At 43.0% G+C, this 16,924-nt stretch overlaps 1 protein-coding gene and 1 long non-coding RNA gene across 2 annotated transcripts in view; one reads left to right on the top strand and one right to left on the bottom strand.

The window, feature by feature from the left end:
• Positions 1-3,373: 3,373 nt before the first annotated feature.
• Positions 3,374-13,645, bottom strand: LOC116041173 (LIM/homeobox protein Lhx1). Its single transcript, XM_031287063.2, has 5 exons — positions 12,736-13,645; positions 10,364-10,587; positions 8,295-8,578; positions 5,051-5,216; positions 3,374-3,782 (listed from the first exon to the last, which is right to left on the bottom strand). The coding sequence occupies exons 1-5, from the start codon at positions 12,903-12,905 to the stop codon at positions 3,403-3,405; spliced, it is 1,224 nt and encodes a 407-aa protein (XP_031142923.1). The 5' UTR covers positions 12,906-13,645; the 3' UTR covers positions 3,374-3,402.
• A 312-nt stretch (positions 13,646-13,957) lies between these two features.
• LOC116041174 overlaps positions 13,958-16,924 on the top strand; it is a 3,133-nt gene continuing 166 nt past the window's right edge. Inside the window, exons 1-3 of the long non-coding RNA XR_004102860.2 lie at positions 13,958-14,106; positions 16,533-16,654; positions 16,757-16,924. The exon at positions 16,757-16,924 is cut by the window's right edge and continues 166 nt beyond it. This is a non-coding gene — a long non-coding RNA (uncharacterized LOC116041174). The remainder of the gene's footprint in view (positions 14,107-16,532; positions 16,655-16,756) is intronic.

Here is a 16,924-nt window from a genome sequence, read left to right on the forward strand (position 1 = left end):
AGTCGACGACCTCGAGTAACTGAGCAGGAGAATGTGAGGGCCGAGCCAAAGCGGTCGGGGAAAGAAGTCAGGGGTGTTGGACTGTGGGGGGGGGGGGGGGGGGGGGGAGGGGCTGAGTACCCATGAGGGCCCAAAAAAGATGCTAAAATGAATAGCTGTGGATGTGAGTAGGGGCCCGTAGAGAATGCCTTTCTACAGGGCTCAGAATTTTGTGGTACGCCCCTGAAAGAAGTTTGGCACCGGCTAGGGCGTAACTTAAAAGTGGCGCCACTTTTCAAAATCCTGTTTGTGTCCCCGCCACTTTCGAATTAGTTTGACATTATTTCATTTATAAGTTTCGGTGATTGGCCTCTATGTTAAGCAATAAAGAAAGTAAGACATAATTTTCTTACGCATAGTTTAGTAGCCCACTATTTTTTCTGCCATAATTTCATTATGGTCAACTTAATTATTTCCTGGATTCTCTATCACCGTGGTCCCTATAAATGTATGTAGAAATGCAGGAAATGGGATTCAAATCGACCCAGATCAAACCCAGACCCCCCTGTTTTGTGTCGCCCACACACACACACACACACACACACACACACACGCACACACACACACGTTTGTTTCACTATCTTTGTGGGGACCCGTCATTGACATAATGCATTCACTAGCCCCTTACCCTAACCTTAACCATCACCACTAAATGCCTAACCTTAACCCTTATCCTCACCCTAACCATAACCTAATTCTAACCCTAACCCTAAAACCAAGTCTTAACCCTCAAACAGACCTTTAACCTTGTGGGGTCCAGCATTTTGGGCCCCACAAGTATATTGTATTCCCCGGTTTTTGGACCCCACGAATATAGTAAAACAAGCACACACACACACACACATACACACACACACACACACACACACACACACACTTCTCAAACCAAAGTTACACCCTTGGGCATCGGCATAAATTGTGAATTCGCTCCCCCTTCTGTCGGCTACAGCGAGCCAGCCCACTGAATGTCCCCACTGCTGGGAGAAAAGTGACATCAGCAGAAAAGTTTGGTTGTTGTTCAAAACCCCCCTTGTTCTATTTGTCTGTGAATTGTTCTTCCAGCCATCGGGATGTAGTGCAACGCTGCGACACGCAGGGACAAGAGAAAAAGCCTTTTTAAGGTTGGAGATTATAGCATCACAAAAGTCCTACTTCAAAAGCACGACTCTGCGCTGTTTCTACAACTCTGATTCCACCTTTTCGTTCGGACTCCATCTTTCTTTGTGTCTTTTCATCACTTTTCCACAAACTTGCCGTTCAAATTCCACTCAATGTTTTTTTTTTTTTTAAATAACATTGATCAGAATGGTCTACCTGTCACCATGTCTGCAAAAAGGCCAATTATTTCCACTCCAAGTGAATGGAAAATTAGACGTGTAGACAAACTGCGTTCATTATGAAATGAGTGACACAGGCTTGATAAGTCGCTTCTAGAGAGCTGCACTGACACCGTTACACTGATACACAATACACTGTCATGTAAGGGTGCATACCGTAAGATAGCTTCTCCACAGAAAAATAGGTTAAAAAGAAAATCATAAGTATATTTTCTAGTTTTATTAGAAACACATTTTTGTCAACATGTTGTATTTATACAGTGAATGGTCTAATATGCACTGGAGGTCACATGAGCTTGGGTTTATTGGGACAATAAAAGACATACCATGAGGGCTTGATATTCAAAGAGATGTCGCAGCGACTAGCTGCATATTTGACCATAGATTTTTAATAGTTTGGATTTTTCTCCTTCGAAGACACAAAAATAAAACCTGTCTAAGTATGTCATATTAACAATTTTTATGAATGTATCGTCAGCAGACTAAAAAATTAAGAAGTCAATTACTCCTTTTAACACTTACATTTTGTCTCAACACGTTCTGCAGATGATGGTGCAAAGCACTTTAACAGTAATTGTGCTATATTTTTTTATTTGGCAAATGTCTAATTTACTTATATTTGTAACTGTTTTTTTCAAATATTTTTTAAACCTTTTTTGTAAACAACATCTTGTACAAACTAGCACAGTGAACCACAACCCCAGCAAATGTGTGTGTGTGTGTGTGTGTGTGTGTGTGTGTGTGTGTGTGTGTGTGTGTGTGTGTGTGTGTGTGTGTGTGTGTGTTGTTTTTTTTTAATCTCCATACAATATAAATGAAATCAATACAAAAGTTTGGTTGGTTGCTTGGAACATTTTTATATGGATCGAGAGGTTCTAAAACATGGTTTTTCGAGACTTCTGGACTCCTGAATTGAATAGATTACGTAAACAGTTGACTGTTCTAAAGTCCCATTTAGAACCCCGGTAAAAGATTTTTTTAGAAGGTAGACTTCACTTCAACATTTCAAGTTCACTTCCATTTTTAAATAAAGGGTTTGCAATCCGTAGAGTTTTTTTTTTTTTTTTTTTTTTTTTAACTGTTTGCCTTTTGAAGGCGGACCTTCTTCCGATTTGGTGGAAAATTCTGAAACCACGAAAAAAAAAAAAAAGAAACAAACAAATAGTCCAGACGGAGGAGAAATTGTCTTTTCCTGTGGCCCATTCGGAAACATACGTAGTGTCAAAAAAGGTTAAGTGTCAATATGGCAGAGCCTTGAGAGGCAAAGAGGTCTGAGGAGCTTCGGAATTAATACAAGGGACCAGTCTAGTGCCTGGAACAGAGTCTGAACGCGCCACTCAGCCTTCCTCACAGCGCCCAGGTCAGCACACCATCAACCCTCAGCCCCCTTTCTTCTCTCTCTGTAAAGCTATTCAAGTCTTTGACAGTAGCTAATGACGTTTTTCGTGTTCGGGACATACTATAGGAGATTCCCAAAGGGTTGTTTTTGTACCCCAGCGGTGGGTGTTAGGGGGGTTTGGTCGCTATGCCGGGACCCTGACAGGAGTCAGAAAGGGGTGACAGCCCCCCCCCCCTCCCCCCTTCAGGGGCCCAAAGAAAGGGGGGGTGATGAACAGGGGGCAGTTCAGCAGTCTTGCCCATTTTTGTTTTTTGTGAGTACAGTTTTGGATGCAGGGTGGGGGGGGCGAGAGAAGCAAATAGAAACACGCAAACACAATACTGAGGACAACGTTTTTTTGAGCATGATGCCAGATACGCTCCCCACAACAAGATCGACAAATCGAATGGGGAAAATAAATAAATAAATATTGTAAAATGAAAAAAACACCGACAAAAATAATGACTTCATGGCGTTTTGCCCTAACCCTGTCGATATCCATGTCCCCTGTCCTCAACCCCCCCCCCAGCCCAGCCCAGCCAGCCCCCCACCTCACCACCCTCCGATACCGAACCTCCAGCGAGCAGAGTCCTCTCTCTCTCTCTCTCTCTCTCTCTCTCTCTCTCTCTCTCTCTCTCTCTCAGAGAGCTACCACACGGTGCCCTCGTTCATTTCCGAGGGCGGGTGGGACAGGTGGTTGCTGTATCCGCTGCCGTTCAACGACAGTGAGGTAAAGGGCGGACTCGGGCCGAACACCTCGGAGGAGATGCTGTGCAGGGGTCCCGGGATGCCGGGCTCCGGGCTGGGAGAGTCCCCCGGGTGGTGGGACATTATGTCAGAGAAGCGCTGAACCTCGCTGGAAGGGTGGTGGCCCGGCAGGGGGTGGTCCATGCCTCCGAGGGGAGTGCCCGTGGGGCCCGAGGAGGGCACGAAGGGGAGATCCACCGGGGTCTGAGCCTGCGACGATGGGGGGCCCTGGGGGAAGAAGTCATAGTTCGGGCCCGGGCCGTAGTACTCACTTTGATAATCTGCAGATCCAAGAGGAGAGGAAGAAAAAAAAATGAATCAACGTTAGCTCTGAGAACAATGGGTGTGCAGGAATAATTCCAGAGACATTGAGGAATTCATTGAATATACAAAGCTTGATTTGTATGAAAGGGGGAGAGAGAGCCTCGCCGTACCACATTAGTCACAGAGCACGCTACACTTAAATCAAAACTGCAATTGGGTGGGGAGAACAACGTGGCCACAAAATTAATTAAAATGGGGGGCCGTTTCATCAGCGATTCTACCTACTGAGACCGATTTTTCTTTTTTTCTCCAATTCAGCAGAATATTATTAAGACTTTTTTTTTTTTTTGCTTCAGCAGAAAGGACAAAGGCCCAAGCACCAAGGAGATTCTCTGAAAATGATCAGATATTTCAAAGCATCTGAAGGAACAGCGTGGTTTTGAATCAGTGAGACGGAAACTGACTTGACGTAAACTTAACTCACTGCTCACTGGCTGACAGCTATAACGGGCAAAGTTACCCAAACTGAATGATATATCACATCTGGATTTGTTTTAAGAAAATAAGAGCCTCATCACTGAATATCCAAAAGTACCATAATGGTCATCAAGAGCAGAAAATCACTGCATTTGAAATATTTGTCCATATGTGTTATTTAAATTCTGTGTACTAAATGAACATGAACATGTTTGTGAAAAGAGCTCAGAAAGCCGAACGTGGATGGATGGAAGCATTTTTTTTTTTTTTTTTTTAAATAAAAGTGCTTTATTTCTTAATCAACAGCTGATGACTATAAGATGGGGCCTGGTTCCATTAAAGCAGGAAATAACAGACAAATAGCAAAAATAATAATAATAAGGAAGCATACAAATACTCCTTTGAATAATATGTTATATAAGCAGTCATCAAAAAACATTCATTTATCATTTTAACATGAAGAAAATGAGTGTTTAATAAAGAGAAAGTACACTAGGACTTAAAACTCCTTTGTTCCATGTGCAATAACTCGGCTTAATTTGCACATGTACAATTTTTTAGAGATTACTCCTGTGGTGTTGTGTAAAATTGTGTTGTATATATTGTACGTACAGGAAACATCCATGTCTTTGTTTTGTTGTCTTGTTTATTTGTATGTTTTATTTTTTTTTTTTATCTTGCACTCCTGACAGCAGATCAAGTTTCCCATTCGGGGATACTAAAGTGACTGAACTCAACTGAACACTTTGGTGGACGTTAAAAAATATATTTTTTTTTTTTTGACGGAAAGATGGAATTGTCCGCATACCTCCATAGTAGGAGAAGGGCCCGTTGGGGATGAGCTCCCCGGGCTCCAGCCGGTCCACCAGCGTCCTCATCCGCCTAGGGCTCCGGAAGAAGGCGTGCCTCCGGGCGCCCAGCGCGCTCAGCTGCTTCATGCGCCTCTCTTTGGACCGCCGGTTCTGGAACCACACCTGAACACACACACACACACACACACACACACACACACACACACACACACACACACACACACACACACACACACACAGAGACATACCTCGTGTCACTTTTTTTTTTCTTTTTCCAACTTTATTGAAAAATACATTCAAATATAGATATAGATATGAGACACATGCTCCAAATAATTATCCAAAGAAACAATAATATGACTTTAAAAAAAAGGCTTACTATCAAAAGCAAAGTATGAAGATTAACAATATAAATAATACAATATATAGAGACATAACAAAACACATTATCACCTCAAAGTTCACCATATAGTATGACTCTTTTTTTTGGTGGCTAGAAGTTCTACCTCGTGTCACTCAGCAAACATGCAGTAGGGTTCTGACGCCATTTTGATTGCACGTCAATACAGTGTGAGGGAGACGGGAGGAGAGGGAGACACGGAGGGGGTGGAGAAGGTGGTCGAGGGCTGCTCTGCATGCATGGTGTCAGTGTCACGCGGCACTTGTATGAATAAATAGCTAAATATGTATAAATATGTCAACAAAAACACATTTTGCCCATCGTGGATTTAGTTTGGGAATGTGCAAATACACCTCAGTGTGTAAATTCTCCGCCGTACAAAACGGAAGTGTAATTAGTTGCCATGTTTACCTTGGCAGCTGCGCAGCGCCTGCTTCTTATGAGAGTAAATACCCGGGCTTGGCTGTGTGTTTTGCGGCGTGCGTGATCATGATGAGCCGGCGCGTTAAATCCGCACGGCCGTGCGCCGGAGAGAACTGCGGACCAATTATCGTTAGAGGAGCGAGAGTCCCATCATCTAACCTCCCTAATGATCTTTTAACCCTCCATTTACTCCGGCTGAAGGCTGCAGCAGCGGGGGCTTCACATCTCCAATTAATAGTTAATAGGAGGGCTGTTAGCGATGTATTAGCGGCTCCTGGAGGTTATCATTCCCTAATCTATAGGCCGGCTTCCTTTAATTACGCGCTTCCCCCTTTCTCCCTCGCGCTCATACGTATTGGACGTAGTCCTGCTCGCTCGGACCCTTCCACTGTATCGCCATTCATCTGCTGTGCTGAACCCCCCCCCGTGATCTGCCCCGCAGCCTTTATTAGCCTACATAAAAAAAACACCTGTTAGTAAAGCCTAAAGAGCTGCTTTACAATCACTTCTACTTTTTCTGGGAGTCTCATTTTTTTCTTTTCTTCTGATGGGTAATCATATGTTATCGCATGAATCTATCAGTGACAATACCTAACCCTACCTATATCAGTACTTTGGTGCGCCACATGAAATAACCCTTTTAACCATTTTTGGAAATCAAAAGAAAAAAAGAATATAGTCCCACATACAAACTCGATAATAATAATAATAATAATGATAATATTAAAATAATAAAATAATAATAATAATAATAATAATACCGGTAATAATAATAATAATAATAATAATAATAATAATAATAATAATAATAATGATACAGGTAGTAATAATAATAATACTAATACTAATACTACTACTACTACTACTACTACTACTACTAATAATAATAATAATAACAATAATAGGCCAAATAGGCGTAACTTACAGGGGGGATGGGGGTGTTACACCCCCCCCCCCCCCCAATAATCAAAACTGGCCAGTGCAACCCCCCCACTCCCAAAAAAAAAAAAAACTATTATAATTTCCTTAACATAAATAAAGACATTTGCACCATAATGTGATGCAGATGCAAAAGGCACAAATTGTTACAGAATAATTCACCAGAATGCAGAAAATGAAGTGTTTGACGTTCAGAATTTCAATTTTGCTCAAAAGTGGAGATTTCAATGTTGAACCCAAAATTAGGCCCTGGGCTAATAATAATAATAATAATAATAATAATAATAATAATAATAATAATAATAATAATAATAATATTAATAATATTAATAATAATAATAATAATAATAATAATAATAATAATAATAATAATAATAATAATAATAAAAATAATAAAAATAATAATAATAGGCTAATAATAGTAATAATAGTAATAGGCTAATAATAGTAATAATACTAATGTGTTCTCTTTGTTTAACTGAACGTTGCCCTGAGTTGCGCGCAGACAGTCTGAAGACCCTGAGACAGATTTGTGTCTTCGCTTGGCTGGAGGAGCTCCCAGCATGGCTAAACGTGGCCGCAAAACGTGCTGGCAGTGCAGTGCCAGGACTCCCAGCGCTCCCAGCAGCCCCGGCGCCAGTTGGCGACTACTTGGCCCTGTCGCCAGCGCCAAGAATCAAAAATACCCATATAAATGACCCCCGTTTCCAAATCAAGCTCGACCGTCCGGCCAATCTCTGGCTTAATGGTTTCAGGGAACATGCCTCCTTTAAAGAGGGGTGAATGATGGGGGGTTAGGGGTGGACGGGGTGGACGGGGGGTGGGGGGGTGGAGCCTCTCTGATGGGGATGAGGCCTGCACGGTCATGGCAGTGTGGCAGCTTGGCAGTGACATTTTCTCCATAAAACAGAAGCTGTTACATCACACCTTTTTAATAGCTGCGTAATAACAGAGGGAAGGCGCGAGCCCACCTCCTCCACCTGTGGCTGCCCCCCCCCCTTCAATATTATAATATTATCTCCACAACATTTCACACAGAATCACAAGATCCCCGCATTGAACCGTAGCCTATAGGCTATAGACTAGAAATGACTGACCTCTAATTACTATATTGATTTTTATGTTGCTGGCCACGTGGACCCAGGTTTGCTAATAATAAATGTGTATGCTACGTAATTAATGTATGTAATGTCTTTATATTTTGTGTACATTCTGCACCCATTCATCCTCTTTTCTCTTATGTTAAGCAGCTCTTTTGTATAGCCTATATTTGTTTCTGTAGCCTATTTATTGTTTATTTCATATTCATGTTCAGTGTGTTTGTTTGTTTGTTTGTTTGCACCCACCCTCCAGGCAAATTCCTCATAAATCGGCCTACTTTCTTGGCAATAACCCTTTTTTCTGATTCTGATGCGTGCCATTAAGACATGTTCAATTCCATGAAGACACTAGGGACCCGGAGCTCGATGCTTCCTTACCTGGATGACCCTCATGTTGAGACCGGTCTCCTGGGCCAGCTGTTCCCGGATGTGTCTGGTGGGTTTCGGGGTGGCAGCGAACGCCGCCTTCAGAGTCTCCAGCTGTTTGGCCTTGATGGTGGTCCGCGGGCCGCGCCGCTTCCCCCCCAGGTTCTGGTCGTCGTTCTCGTTGTTCACCGTCTCTTTGTCTGACAGGGCGGCGATCTCCGTGTCCTTCAGGACCACGTCGTCCTGCAGCGGGTCCTGGGAGTCCGGGGATAAACTGGGGTCGCTGCACGCCGTCACTAAAGAAATGCCATGTGGAGGATTAGAATAAGAAACAGCCAAAACATGGGAAATATCTATCTGTAGATCTCTGTGTCTCTGTATGTGTCTCTGTGTTTCTGTATATCTATAGCTGTGTGCCTGCATGTGTCTCTGTTTTTATGTAGGCTATATCTATATCTGTGTTTCTGTATTTCTGTACAGCTATATGTGTGTGTCTCTGTATTTCTATATATTTGTGTATCTGTATTTCTATATCTGTGTCTCTGTATTTCGGTATGTGTCTCGGTATATCTGTATATCTATATCTGTTTTTCTGTATATCTGTATATGTCTCTCTGTATATCTATATATGTATCTCTGTATATCTGTATCTGTGTCTCTGTATTTCTGTATATATGTATATCTATATGTCTCTGTATATCTATATATGTATATCTGTATCTGTATCTGTGTCTCTGTATTTCTGTATATATGTATATTTATATGTCTCTCTGTATTTCTGTAGCCTATACCTGTATCTGTGTCTCTTTATATCCAGGCTATATATGTGTCTCTCTATTTATGTATATCTGTATCACTGCCTCTGTATTTCTGTATAGTGTATATCTGTATATGTCTCTCTATTTCTGTATATGTGTATATCTGTAAATGTCTCTCTGTATTTCTGTATATCTGTAAATGTCTCTCTGTATATCTGTATATCTGTATCAGTGGCTCTGTGTCCCAACCGGCAGCGGCAGATGGCCCCCCCACCAAGAGTCAGGGTCTGTCCGAGGTTTCTGCATGTTTAAAGGAAGTTTTTCCTCGCCACTGTCGCACCGAATGCTTACTCTTGGTGAGAAGTGTTGGTCTTTTGTAAATTATAGTGTGGTCTAGACTTACTCTATCTGTAACGTGTCCTGAGATAACTCCTGTTGTGATTTGACACTATAAATAAAATTGCATTGAGATAATGCAGTGACATAGTAGCCTACAGTGGAAAAAAACAACCATGTATCACTGTGGACCACCAACATTAATAAAAAGAAAGAAATATTATCTGAGAACGTTCATTTAGCTTTTTTAAATGTGTTTTTTAATGTGTTATGTTTATCTGTCACATGTAAATGTCGCAGCTTCATATTAATATAGGCCTAAACATGTAACGGAGCATTCACTTTACAAATAATGTGTGTTTCTCCTTTAGGCTAATGCGTTGTTAAGAGACTTGAATATTGAATAGCCTAAAACATTGCAAACCTACGTAATAAAATAATTAAAAAAAAAATCCCACATGGCAGATGATGGAAGAATTACAGGCCCAAACACAGATCATAATCTCGACTGGTGTGGAGAAAATAATAACAAAAAAGGCTTGAACTGAAATAATGTAGGCTAGCCTATATTCGTTATGAAAGTGCACGGGGCTGCGAGTTTGTGTTGGATTCTGCTCTCTGGGTGCCGTCTAAGTCCTGGGCATGGGCATGGGAAATGATGAAGCCACTGCGGGGCTGAACACATCACATCCATCACAATGTATCACAATGTATCACACACACACACACACACACGCGCACACACTATATATATATATACTGTATAATTCATATGACTCAATCCTAATATTGTGTCAATGTTCATAATATTGTTTAGTGTGCTCTCTCCGAATATTTGGACAACTTGTACTTGGAGGCTTTGGAAACATTGTTCTTGAAACTTTCATGCCGATCAAGCCACACACACACACACACACACACACACACACACACACACACACACACACACACACACACACGCACACGCGCGCGCGCGCGCGCTCGTACCTGAGAGGAGGTTGGTGTCTTTTACACTGGCGTTGTTTAGGTAATCGTCTTTGCAAACGAATTTGTTCTCGTCTATGATGTAGAGCTCCTCCCCGGTGGACAGCTGTTTGTTGCACATCATGCACGTGAAGCAGTTAAGGTGGAAGACTTTGCTGCGGGCCCTGCGGACCAGGTCGTTGGGAGAGATGCCCTGCGAACAGCCTCCACACTTGGTGCCGAATCGTCTGCGCGGGGGAGGGGGAGGGGGTGAGAGGGGGGATCATTTTATTATCACAGAACACTTTTAGAGAAATCCATTTCTGAAGCGTTTAAATAATAAAAAATAAAAAAAATCAACGCCCAGGCAGTCAGGTGTGGGGACGGAGAGAGCCGAGCCTATTGAGCAAAATCACATTTTCCTGCTGACTTCACTCAGTTTAGCTGAAAGTCACATTTATGTGGAGGAAAAAAAATAAAGGATTTATAATCGAGTCTGGACATGAAGTATAAGCACTTATTTTTTTAAGCCTCTATTGGCCATATGGAAAACACAATTTGCGGGACTAAAGTCCAATGATATTCATAAACATAACATTTTAGATGAAATAAAAGAATGAACTCCAGAAAATATGAAGAGAAGAGAACAGCTTCATGTGTGCACTGACACTTTGAAAACGCGCTGTAGGAGCTTTTTGGACCTTGTGCTATCTCCACAATTAAGAATAAACCTTTTTGCTCAATCCGCACTGAGATGTTGGATAATAATAATACTAATAATATTACTACTACTACTAATAATAATAATAGTAATAATAATAGGTTTAATGTAACGTCCTTTTTTTGTGTGTGCAGTTTAAACCCATAGCTACATAAGCACACGTTGGGAAAATGGCGCTCTTTAAATGCTTATTATAAATACTTATTATTAATTATAAAAAAAATTCAGTGATGTTGCACATAAGCTCTTTTTTATTTTTTTTTAAATAATAAAATGTGCTTTCCTTCCGCACAACTATGCATGGACCTGCTGAAGAAGGTACTTATTATTATTATTATTATTATTATTATTATTATTATTATTATTATTATTATTTATTTTATCTCTACATTTCAAAACGTTTTGTGTCCCATATTAGACTAGGCTATATATATATATATATATATATATATATATATATATATATATATATATATATATATATATATATATATATATATAGTGTTACTAGCCTATATACATATATAGGCCTATATAAATGTCTATATAAATGTAACTATATAAAAGTAGGCCTATAAATAAATGTAAAAGATACATGTAAATGTACAGGTGCAGTTAATAGTGTAAGCCAGCAGCAGCTGCTTTGGAATAATACCTGCTGTGTAAAGCCGTGCCATTGACTCGGCCGTTAAACAATGTGTATTGAGTGCCGTATGCACGGCTTGTTGACTGCACGTCTGTGATTGCATTGTCTGCGGACTTGATCTTTTCAACTAGTTTACTATTCAAATCCACTTATCACGTCCTTCTCAGCCGGACTGAGCAAACACACCGGGCCGGGGGCCGGGGGCCGGGCTGCCGGCCGGGCAGTGGCCCCTCTGGCCGGCCGGCCCCCGGCCCCCGCCCGGCTGCCTCCTCGCTGTAACCCCCACCACCACCACCACCCCTCACTCCCCAAGTGTGATTTCCTCGATTTCCTACCAAACCGCCCCCTCTCCCTGCTGAGAGCGAGTACACACGCGTTTAATGTCGCTGCCCCTCTTCTGTTGTTGTTTAGCATAAGAATCCAAATGAACAAGCTTTTAATTACTCGCTCCTAATCAAAGCTTATCGCCTCCAAGTGCTCGTTCACGCCTGCAGGCGCGGACAGGTCGCTCTATCCATTCATTTAGACTAGAAATAAACAAATAGAACTCAAGTAAGTAATTGTAAACCTGTGTGTGCAGTCAACACATGTGCTAAGTTTATTTATTTATGTATTTATTCTATTTTAACAATTTGTCTGAAAAAGCATGAGAGACAGTTTGGATTTTTAAAATGACTTTTAGTCACATAGTAGGCCTATATCAATAGTATGCAACCCATTTAAAAGTTGGAAATATTATAGAAGATACAAACATTTGATTAAAACTGAATCTGCAAAGGACTACAAATATTTTTCAGCGAAATGTCTCGCCCTATAATATAAAAAAAAAGTCTGGGTTTTTTTCTCTTTTGATGCACCATCACAATTTTTGCTCCTATTTTATGCCGCTTTTTAATTTTTTTAAGGCTGTATCATTGGCTGCTTTGCTCCTCTTTGCAGCTGCTGACATCAACCTAGACACATTTACAAAACCCAAACAAAAAACACTGCTGGGGAGTTTTTTCTGCCCCTCTTTCCGCCCGATCTTACCTAAAGAAATCATTTTTGCAGTACAGTCTCCCCTCTCGAGAAAAACATTTCTCTGTCAAATTGCATTTGCACTCGCAGCACTGCACGCACTTGACGTGCCAGGCTCTGTCCAGCACGTTGAGCAGAAAGCGGTCCAGAATAGGCCTCTCGCAGCCGGCGCAGTGGACCATGGCTTTTGGCTGGGCTGTACAACCCCACAAACGCGCGCACACACAAACAAAATCAGCAGCGCCGGCCGAGCATTGACCGAGAATCTTCTCTTTCTCTCTCTCTCTCTCTCTCTCTCTCTCTCTCTCTCTCTCCCTCCGTGATTCGCCTGGAGCTCCCGGGTCAATGTGCGCGGAGAAGCCAGTCGATCAGGTGTCACCACAGTTTTCTCCCTGCATGCGTAAAAAAACACTCAGCGTCCAAAAAAAAAAAAAACCCAAAACAGTCAGGAAGGAATGGATGGCGACCGCGTCCTCTTTCTCTCTCAGGTGGAAAAGCCAAATGGAGAAGAAAAAAAAAAGAAAAAGAAAAGAATGAGTCCTTTATTGGATCCGGGCAAAAACAGAACAACAAAAAAAACCACACAATTCAACCAAAATGTAGATTTGAACGCAGGAAGCTGCGGATGGGCTCAGGCGAGGAGACCGGAGCAGTTTGGTTGTCCCGGCGCTCTTGGAAGTGACGCATCGGTGAGAGGAGCGTCGCGTGCCAGTCAGTGCTGGAAGAGGCGTCTAATAAAATGCTTTAAGGGCAGAGCTGTCACACAACAAGACACGCACGCCTGTAAATAATTCAGTGCACTTTGACATGGCAGCGTATCCAGTGTTCAGAAGCCGGCGAGAAACGAAATCACACAGCCAAAAGATTTTCTTCTTTAAAAAGAGTTTCCTCCTCCTCTCGCTCAGTCCGCTGATCCTGGAGCTTGCTGTGGTCGGTGGCGGGGGGTCGCTGCGATGCTGGCGGATCCGGTAGTAGTCAATGTGTATGCTGGGATGCCCTCAGTCTCCAGTTGCCGTGTGTATGCTGGGATGCGCTGGCTCTCCGGTAAAAAACTGTCTTGCTCCTAAAGCTCCAACCCAGCCTTATTCCCAGCCTCCTGACGTCAGGCCGCGGCCAGACCAATCAGCGGCGCGCCGTGCCAGCAACCATCAAGCCGCCCCATCATAACCCAGCGAGGGCTCTGCCTGCTATTTATGCCACACACTCAAGACACCAATTGTCAAGAATTTCCCTGCAAACTGTCATATGTTAGTGAATGTGTTTGGAGGAAGCAGCCGCGGCGGCGGAGGGCGAGCAGCGCGGAGGGGAGAGGCGCACACTTTTCAGCTGCTGAGCAAAGTGTCTTCTGGGCATGAGGGGGGCATGGAGGAGGAATCTGAGCAGGTAGATACAGTGGCGTGTTCGGTATGAAGAAGCTGGAGGCGCATGTTGCATGGCGTGCTCACCGTTTAGTCACCTAAAGTTACTTTGCGCCAGAAAATGACGCACAAGTCGGAGCATGTTTGTTTTTGTTATTTGAGAATAACTGGAGGCTTTTATCATCAATACACCAGCTGTCCGTTCAAATGTAAATTCTTAACTGGCTGCTTATTTGCTTCACCCATAGAGCTGAATGTTGGATTACACAACAGGAAGCTGCAGAACATCTCTGATTTAGTTGATGACACGGGTTCTGGAAAGATGACGTTATCGTGTTCCTCTTTTTTTCCCAACGTCGTGCAACATTACGTTAATTTTGTTTCTTTGCGCGCAGCACACTTAAGCCGTTTTCTCTTTGGTGTGATGGAGAGGAGGCGTGGAAGTGAAAGACAGAAAGGCTCTAAAGTTGACAGCTCGTGCGGCTCAGCCCGTCAGGAGCTCGCGGCCCAGACACCTCGGACCATTCATTAGGGAGGTCCAATCCAATTCAAGTCCACCTTAAGTAAATAACACCCCGAGCCTAACAGCCTGCTGGATTATTAGTCATCTCCCATCAAAGAGATCAGTCAGCTACTTTGTGTTGATGATTTACAGGCCTGCAGTCTCCAACTCTTCTTGCATGCTTTTTCTTTTTGCTCCATGAACATAGCATGTCTATGGTCTGCAGTACAGAAGTTTAGCCACATGCATGTTGAACGGATCCGTTTCGTACTATCTAAACAAGATTTGCATGTTGCCAGGAAAGTAGTCAGCGGTAACGAATCTTTAAAAATGGCACAAACTATTCTTCTATTTTGGCCTGTAACACAATAGTTTAATACATGTAATTACAGTAGAACATGTCTTTATTTTGAAAAAACGAATTACTCTTTATTTTAAAAAAAGAAACAAAATGTCGAGTTTGTTTGCGCGTCCTAACATGGAATCAAGCGTAATGCAGAAAAAGCGACCCAGGATGGGACACCTATTTATTCTCTAGCAACAGTCCGCCAACAGCCACTTGCGTATGGGCTGCTTCTCATGCAAAACGGCCCCGGTCGTCCCCGTGCAGCTGCCTCCCGGTGTCTGGGGAGCGCCCCTTCAACAGGACATGTGTTAGTGGCTGGAAGAAAAAAGAGAGATAAGGCTTCAAAACACACAGGCTGCATCTCTTTTATTTTATTTTTTTCGCTTCAGCACCTCTTCAGCCCGACATTCTCCTCTCCCTCTCCTCCAGTCAGCCTCTTTCCCTCTTACTTTTCTGTTTTTGTGAACGGTGCGTCCGAGCGCATCTGCCTCTGTTTCCATCAGAGAGATGTGGAGAGTGAGAGGGGCTCATTGAGCTCCATGACAACTGGGCGGGCCGAAGGGACAACCAGCGATGGAAATATCGCGTTTTCTGTTGGACTACAAAACTCAACTTTCTTTCTTTCTTTCTTTTTCTGCGCTAAAACCCGCAGAAGAATCTGTAAATAAGCCATAGAAAGCCTGCAGTGTGCACAGGCAGGCCTTCCTCTCTCCACTACCACACCAACTTGTAAATGCAGCATGTAAACAACACAAGTTGTTGTTATTTCAATGTGTGGAAGATGCCTTGATAGTCTGTCAGTGGGGATAATCTCTGCCTGATTTAGAATAAGCCAGAGAGAGAGAGAGAGAGAGAGAGAGAGAGAGAGAGAGAGAGAGAGAGAGAGAGAGAGAGAGAAAGAGAGAGAAGAAAAACAGCCATGCAGCTCACAGAGGCAGATTAATCCACGAATAGAAGGAAATCAAAATATAGGCTTAAAAATATCTCAACTCCCCTCCAGGCAAAGACACTATTAAATGCAAAAGAAAATGGTTTTAACCTTACCCCTGTAATCCCTTACTAGCAGTAGATTATATTCTCACTCATTTTCATTCTGATGCAGGCAGAAGTTGTAAATTGGAATTTGTGGCGCAGGGTCTGTGCTCGAGTTGAAGAAAACTAAACTTATTCTTGTTCTTTTTGTCCTGCTGAAACCTCTGCATGCTCGGAGGTGGATGTGATGCCAGGAGGCCTTCCAGTATCCAGTGAAGAACATGGAACTCCAAGTGATAACAGCAGTTGGAAATGAAAAATCGAAATACCCAAATGAATCTGAAATGTATATTTTATTGGTCTCCACTCAGAGGACTTTTATTATATTCACTTTTGTGTCTGTCTGTCTGATTCTAGACAGGACAGGCCATGCCAGCACAGGTAAGAAAAGGGAGCCACGGTGTTGTAAAGTGAAGCAGGCCCAGGAGATGTGCATGGGCTTTATGAAGTCAACTCCTACACCGCGAGATAATTAATCTGAGATAATGAATGAGGCTGTGAAGATGCATGCAATCATTAATTCTAATCATGACACGTTTATTTGTCTCCCCTCTGTCTCCTCCAGGCTCAGGAAAGAGACACAATGCCTCCGCCGCAGCAGTGCGACTGAGTGAGTGAGTGAGTGAGTGAGTGAGTGTGGGGGCACGGCGGAGGCAAGGCCGGGGCTTATGGAATAGAGACTGAACCGAGCAGGTGATGACATGGTTTTGGGGAGGTGAAAGTGTTTGCAATATGAGAGAGAGATACTAACAGCTATTTCTTCTTCTTCTGCGTGTGTTTTCCCCGGGTGGCCAGGCTGTGAGCCGGGCTGTGTGACGTTACAGTCGGGCCGGTGAGGCCGGGCAGGCTGCCGGGGGGACAGAGCGTGACTCCGGGAACACAGAGAGAAATATCAGCCCCGGACTGGAGCTTTGATCAACTGAGCGTACCGGGGGGTGGGGGGGTGGGTGGGTGTCGGTCCGC

Source organism: Sander lucioperca, chromosome 5, assembly GCF_008315115.2.
Source record: "Sander lucioperca isolate FBNREF2018 chromosome 5, SLUC_FBN_1.2, whole genome shotgun sequence".
Taxonomy (NCBI): Eukaryota; Metazoa; Chordata; class Actinopteri; order Perciformes; family Percidae; genus Sander; species Sander lucioperca.